Here is a 6,967-nt window from a genome sequence, read left to right on the forward strand (position 1 = left end):
ACTGTTCAATACGGTAGGGTTTTATTGTGGCCGGAAGTCCGCTGCAGTTGACCGCAGCATGGTGGCGGTTCTGTGTTGTGTGAAGTCACTTCCTCTAAAAGGCTCGACATAAGTGCAGCTAAAGTCCGTCCTGGTGATTAAAAGCAGTGAAAGCAGCTTCCTGTACTGCTGTGACTACTACACTTTCATCTTATATGTGAGGCTGGATGTTAGCAAACAGAGCTTAGCTCAGGCGTTTTTCCATAAACAACAGGTGAGATGCAGTTGTGCACGAGCTCCTGTTCCATCCACGCAGCATTCTTCATGTTCACATTTTCTAACACTAACATCAGGAAACATGTTTGAACGACAGGGTTGTTTATTATTATTCTCGGTATTGCTTTTAAACACTGGAACATGTGATTGTTGCAGGAGGATGGCGGAGCAGGAGGGTGATGTTCCTGATGTCAGAGAAGAGCTGGACAGTTCTGAAGATGAAGAAGAGGGTGATGAAGAGCGAGATTTTAGGTGGCAGGAGCAGAGAGAGGTGGACTGGTTTGGGGATGAGGAGGCTGATTTAGAGCCCGTCTCCGACATGCCAGCAGAACGCAGTGGTCACGTCACAGTGGTGGACAGTGACTGTATGTATGTTTGGGGAGGTTATAAGGTGAGCAGGAAATAGATCTGCTACATTAATTTAAAGGTTCTGATCATTTCTAAAATAAAGATAAACCTTTCTTTCTTTTTTTTTTATTAATCAGAGAGCTGATGCACATTGGCTTGGTGATTTGTACTTACCATGCAATGAAATCTGGATCTACAACATGGAAACTGAAAGATGGTACATCAGTGAACAAACATGTGATTTATTTTTTTGGAGCTCAGATTTACACATGCAGAAATAAAATTACAGTTGATCTTACATGTATTTCCAGGACAAGGAAGCTGGCAGAAGGAGATCTGCCCAACCCCATGTCTGGCAGCTGTGGTACATGTGTGGATGGCATCCTGTATCTCTTTGGAGGCCACTGTGCGAGAGGAGATACTAATTCAGTAAGATTATTTCTCCAGAGACAGCAGCCTGTCCCACACTTGTGGAAGATTTTCACTAGGGATGCACCGAAATGAAAATTCTTGGCCGGAAACCGAAAGAAATTATGCCAATTATTATTACCATTGCATTTATGGCTATGACTGTGTACTAAACTTACTTTACTCATTTATTTTTCTCATGAATATACACACAGCTCCCCATACTGACAGAAAAACACAGAATTGTTGACATTGTTGCAGATTTATTAAAAAAAAGAAAAAGTGAAATATCACATGGTTCTAAGTATTCAGACTCTTTGCTCAGTATTTAGTAGAAGCTCCTTTTGATCTAATACAGCCAGGAGTCTTTTGGGGAAAGAGGCAACAAGTTTTTCACACCTGGATTTGGGGATCCTCTGCCATTCCTCCTTGCAGATCCTCTCCAGTTCTGTCAGGTTTGATAGTAAACGTTGGTGGACAGCCTTTTTTAGGTCTCTCCAGAGATGCTCAATTGGGTTTAAGTCAGGACTCTGGCACGGAGTTGTTGTGAAGCCACTCCTTCGTTATTTTAGCTGTGTGCTCAGGGTCATTGTCTTGTTGGAAGGTAACCCTTCAGCCCAGTCTGAGGTCCAGAGCACTCTGGAGAAGGTTTTCGTCCAGGATATCCCTGTACTTAGCCGCATTCATCTTTCCCTCGATTGCAACCAGTCGTCCTGTCCCTGCAGCTGAAAAACACCCCCACAGCATGATGCTGCCACCACCATGCTTCACTGTTGGGACTGTATTGGACAGGTGATGAGCAGTGCCTGGTTTTCTGCAGTGATGGGTGGCTTTCTACAACTTTCTCCCATCTCCCGACTGCATCTCTGGAGCTCAGCCACAGTGATCTTTTGGTTCTTCTTTACCTCTCTCACCAAGGCTCTTCTCCCCCGATAGATCAGTTTGGCCGGACGGCCAGCTCTAGGAAGGGTTCTGGTCGTTCCAAACATCTTTCATTTAAGGATTATGGAGGCCACTGTGCTCTTAGGAACCTTAAGTGCAGCAGGATTTTTTTTGTAACCTTGGCCAGATCTGTGCCTTGCCACAATTCTGTCTCTGAGCTCTTCAGGCAGTTCCTTTGACCTCATGATTCTCATTTGCTCTGACATGCATTGTGATCTGTAAGGTCTTATATAGACAGGTGTGTGGCTTTCCTAATCAAGTCCAATCAGTTTAATCAAACACAGCTGGACTCAAATGAAGGTGTAGAACCATCTCAAGGCTGATCAGAAGAAATGAGAGCACCTGAGTTAAATATGAGTGTCACAGCAAAGAGTGAATACTTAGGACCATGTGATATTTCAGTTTTTCTTTTTTAATAAATTTGCAAAAATGTCAATAATTCTGTGTTTTTCTGTCAGTATGGGGAGCCGTGTGTACATTCACGAGGAAAAGAAATCAACTTCAATAATTTTAGCAAATGGCTGCAATATAACAAAGAGTGAAAAATTTAAGGGGGTCTGAATTCTTTCCGTACCCACTGTATATAAAGCTCATATTTGTACATTCCAAATCAGCAGAGAACATCATTTTAATGATTTATAGAATTGTAGAAAGGAAAGACAGTTTTTTTTTTTTTGCTCACAAAAAATATCCTTTCAGGTTTATCATCTGCCTCTGAGGGCTTCTCATTTCCACTGGGAGAGGATGAAGGACCTTAAGGGTTTGGCTCCCACATGTAAAGACAAACTAGGCTGTTGGGTGTACATGGACAGGTTAGTTTTTATCATGGTTTGGCAGGTTAAGGAGCACATGATCATGAATTTGTTGAAGCAGTACAACTTTAATAATGACGGTCTCTGATTGACACTAAAGGTTACAATCCTGCAATCCAGACTTTTTACATGTGCACCTAAAAAACATTTCTCCCATGAATCATGTTCAAATTTGCACTATCAGCAAAAAATCCAACAAACTTTTGCTTCCAGTCATCTGAACCAAATTATGGAATTGAGCATGTGACGGCTTTGTGACTGAGACCAGATGATTTACTGGTAACCCAGATTATAAATACAGTGTCCTTTTTCAACAGAATAATGTTGCACTGCAAAAATTGTTGATTAATTCTTTTGAGGAACATCACAAACAGTTCAAGTTGTTGTGTTGGACTTCAAATTCCCTCAAATGTAATCAAATGAAGCATCTGTGGGAGAATCCTGAAGTGCTGGGCAAACAAGTCTGATCTCTGGAGGCCATAGAGAGCAATTTAGTGAACATTTAAAGAAACTGCTGCTAAAATCTCTGCTCAAACCACAACCTGTTTGTTTACTACAGATTTCAGCAAAAATCCCAGTCTGTATAAAATGTAATCAGTCGGTTCCTTGTAATCGCAGGATTGTGTATTTTGGAGGCTACGGCTGTGAGGAAGAAGCAGATCATCAGGGAATGTTTGTACTGGATGGAAATTCATTGACGGTAGGCAGCCGGAAAAAAAAAAAAGAAAGAGAATAAAAAAAGAATAGTGCAGTGATAAAAATGTGATGCTTTTCAGGGAAACCAGCAAAGACGAGGCTGGAACAACCACATTCACATTCTTAACCTGGAAACATCAACCTGGAGTCAACCCATAACTACGGTAGTAAACATTTCTCTCTATCTGGTTGATGTTATATAGTATGGCCAAAAGTTTATGGACACCTGAGCATAAAGTTGGTATTTGCTGCTTTTTGAACGTCCCATTTTAAATTTAGTTGGAAATGTTTTCCATCATCTTGATATGAGAGGCTGAATTTTACAAGGATTTTACGTGTGTGTGTGTGTGTGTGTGCTACACAGGGAAATGCTCCCACACCACGTGCAGCCCACGCTTGTGCTACTATTGGAAACAGAGGTTATGTTTTTGGAGGCCGATATTTGGTGGGTATCTAAAAACTAAAATCAATTAAAAGAATTCTATTCGGTGTATTTTTGCACTAATCAGAATCATATGTTCCTCAACAGGGTCATAGGCTAAATGATCTGTACTATATTAATATGGACACCTGGGAATGGACTGAAATGTGAGAGCACAAATGAAGAAATAAATTCCATGTACTTCTTTACTGCAGCACACACGTGGTCGTGAAGTTTTGTGAGCCAAATTCAGTGTGCACTTATTTTAGGTCGATGCCTGAGTGCAGTCCGATTGGCCGCTCGTGGCACTCTTTCATACCCATTTCATCAGACCAGATCTTCCTGTTTGGTGGCTTTACTACTAATCAGGAAACACTCAGTGAGTATTATACAACTCACCCCACTATAGGACCAAAACTTTATGGACACCTGAATATAAGATTGCTATGTGCTTTTGGAAAGTCCCATTTTACGTGTATTCCCATGTGCTGTTATAATGAGCTTCACTCGTCTGGGAAGATGTTCCACTAAATGTTGGAGTGTGTTTGTGGAAATTCATGCAGCTACAGGTGTGTTAGTAAAGTCAGGTACTGATGAAGGTGAGGAGGTTCCTGGGGTGCAGTCAGCATTCACATTTATTCCAAAGGTGATCAGTAGTGTTAGAGCTCTATAGCAGGAGATCTTCCACTCCAACCCATGGGAATGCAGATCTTTATGAGCTGGCTGTGTGCAGACATCCTATACAGTTGTTATACATGTTTCTCTACCTGTGTGATGATAACATATGGCTGTACATTCAGGTGTCCCAATACTTTTGTCCATCATACAGTGAATCATGGAAATGATGTGTGAAATAGTGGATTATTTAAGAACTTGTCTCCTGCAGGTGATGCCTGGATATACTGCGTGTCTACAAACCAGTGGAAAACGTTTAAACACCAGCACAAAAAAAGTCCCAGGTGTGAGTCGAATGTATTTAATAGAATAAATTGATATGAATTTAATTTAAAATCATACAAGCAGTGTTTGTTGCTTTCCTATAACGTGTGTGTGTGTGTGTGTGTGTGTGTGTGTGTGTGTGTGTGTGTCTCGTGGAAGACTTTGGCACACAGCATGCACAGGTCCAGATGGAAACGTGTTTGTATTTGGAGGCTGCGCTAATAATCTTCTCTCATCTCAGCAAGCTGTGAGTATAAAGATCTTCTTTTCTCCAATCAGCGTTTTTCTTCAGCTAATACGTTTATGGCATACAAGATTAGCGTGTTTATATTTATATAACTGAGTAAACTTTATTTGCTGTGGGATAATGCTAATATTAGGACTGAAGTAGAGTAATGACACTGTATTTTATCACGCTCATGTTAAAATAAAGCCTGTGAAATTCTTCAGATTTTTCAGCTACATGGTCTCCTACACTGTTACTCCTCTGTGAAATTCTGTTCAGGTTCTTTTATTTGTACAGAACTTTTAACCTTGGTCATTTTCCCAAAGCAGCTTTACAGAAATAGATTTTAAATATACGTTTTAGCATCATAAATTACTCTCGAAGTTTATCCCTAATGAGTGAGCCAAAGGCAGACATGGAATCCGCATCTTCAACACTGACTGCTCATTAATTCCAGTTCCATCACTGCTGTTGTAGCAGACCTTACACCGATCAGGCATAACATGATGGGCGTGGGCACCATGACTGCTCGGTGGCTACGCCGCCCCATACACAACAAACTGCCATGAACTGTGTAATCAGACACCTTTCTATCAGAATCAGCCTCAACTTCTTCAGCAATGTGAGCTACAGTAACTATTCCGTCAGATCAGAACACACGGGCCGGCCTTCCCTCCCCACACACATCAGAAAACCTCAGCCGCCCATGACCAAGTCACCGGTTCACCACTGTCATAAATGTTCTTCCTCAGTAGATGTGAGCAGAACTGCTGTTCTACAACCTTTTCTAGAATCTTGGAGATAAAGAGGAGGTTTGATATTGGACTGTAGATGGACAGCTGACAGAAGGTCAGGTTTCTTCATTAAGGGGTTGATAACTGCAGTTAATAAGTGTTAATGGGGAACTGATTATTTTTAGCACAGTTTTGATTGGAAGAAACATGTAGGTGAAGAATCAAATACACACACTGATAATTGTGATCAGGTATAATTATACTGTTAAATACAGGGTTATTTAGAACATTATTATTCGTGCACTCATTCCAGTCTTTAATCTGACTTTCAGACTTCATTACCTACAAATGGCTGATGTACATCTTTATCCTCAAAATTCTCTGAAAGATTCTAACAAAAGAAAAGTTGAACACCATGTTTGCACATTGTTTTTTTTCTATTTCCCACATGGACTCAACCATAACACGGTTTCTGTTTCCTCAACAGTTCCACAGCAATAATGTTCTCATTTTCACAGTTCAGCCAAAGTCCCTGCTCAGGTGAGTTTTTATCACCACGTTACAGAACACACTCGTATTATAACTCATTGTCCAGAGACGACGTTTATGTGTCTGTATTTATGTGTAGATGCTGCACAGAGGTTGTTCTGCAGAAAAAACATCAGCTTGAGAGCATGTTTGATTGCTTGCCCAGGCATCTTCTACACAGCCTTCAACAGAGACGTGGTTCAACCAACACTGAAGGGTCCTAAACTCTCTGTGTGTGTGTGTGTGTGTGTGTGTGTGTGTGCGCGCGCATTGAGAAAAAGCTGCAGTTGCTGTATGGAGGCATCAGACTTTGAGTTTAGTTCAAATCACAGTTTCACCATGCTGCCCTGACTGGGCCCTTGAGCAAGGCCCCTGACCCTCACGTGTATAAATTAGAACTGTCTCTAGACTCTTTGGATTCTGCCAAAATGCCATAAATGCAAAATGTAAGCTGGTACGGTTTAGATGCTGCTAAATAGCGAGCTGTGATCTCCAGTTCCTCTGCTGATTTGTGTTCACTGTAAACTCTGTTTCCTTCTTATTAACCACGTAAATCCTTACGTTTTTGCTTTAAATACCAGGGATGTGCATCACTTTAACTCAGTTATCATCCTTTATTACCATCCATTAAAAACCTGCATGTAACATTTCCAGCCTG

The 6,967-nt window shown here is 41.1% G+C and overlaps 1 protein-coding gene across 3 annotated transcripts in view; it reads left to right on the forward strand.

Annotated features, from left to right (window-relative positions):
- Nucleotides 1-57: 57 nt before the first annotated feature.
- The window catches only part of klhdc2 (kelch domain containing 2), a 31,510-nt gene continuing 24,600 nt past the window's right edge, over nucleotides 58-6,967 (forward strand). Inside the window, exons 1-14 of one of the 3 annotated variants that reach the window (XM_046856594.1) lie at nucleotides 58-253; nucleotides 412-646; nucleotides 741-820; nucleotides 915-1,032; nucleotides 2,653-2,765; nucleotides 3,384-3,465; nucleotides 3,542-3,625; nucleotides 3,826-3,906; nucleotides 3,991-4,049; nucleotides 4,152-4,261; nucleotides 4,769-4,841; nucleotides 4,981-5,068; nucleotides 6,269-6,321; nucleotides 6,410-6,565. In XM_046856594.1, the coding sequence (XP_046712550.1) occupies nucleotides 416-646; nucleotides 741-820; nucleotides 915-1,032; nucleotides 2,653-2,765; nucleotides 3,384-3,465; nucleotides 3,542-3,625; nucleotides 3,826-3,906; nucleotides 3,991-4,049; nucleotides 4,152-4,261; nucleotides 4,769-4,841; nucleotides 4,981-5,068; nucleotides 6,269-6,321; nucleotides 6,410-6,533 (1,296 nt within the window). In that variant the 5' untranslated portion in view covers nucleotides 58-253; nucleotides 412-415 and the 3' untranslated portion in view covers nucleotides 6,534-6,565. Of the gene's footprint in view, nucleotides 254-411; nucleotides 647-740; nucleotides 821-914; nucleotides 1,033-2,652; nucleotides 2,766-3,383; nucleotides 3,466-3,541; nucleotides 3,626-3,825; nucleotides 3,907-3,990; nucleotides 4,050-4,151; nucleotides 4,262-4,768; nucleotides 4,842-4,980; nucleotides 5,069-6,268; nucleotides 6,322-6,409; nucleotides 6,957-6,967 lie in introns of those variants that run through there. The other 2 variants (XM_046856593.1, XM_046856591.1) reach the window with 2 other exon arrangements.

Source organism: Silurus meridionalis, chromosome 8 (genome assembly GCF_014805685.1).
Source record: "Silurus meridionalis isolate SWU-2019-XX chromosome 8, ASM1480568v1, whole genome shotgun sequence".
NCBI lineage: Eukaryota > Metazoa > Chordata > Actinopteri > Siluriformes > Siluridae > Silurus > Silurus meridionalis.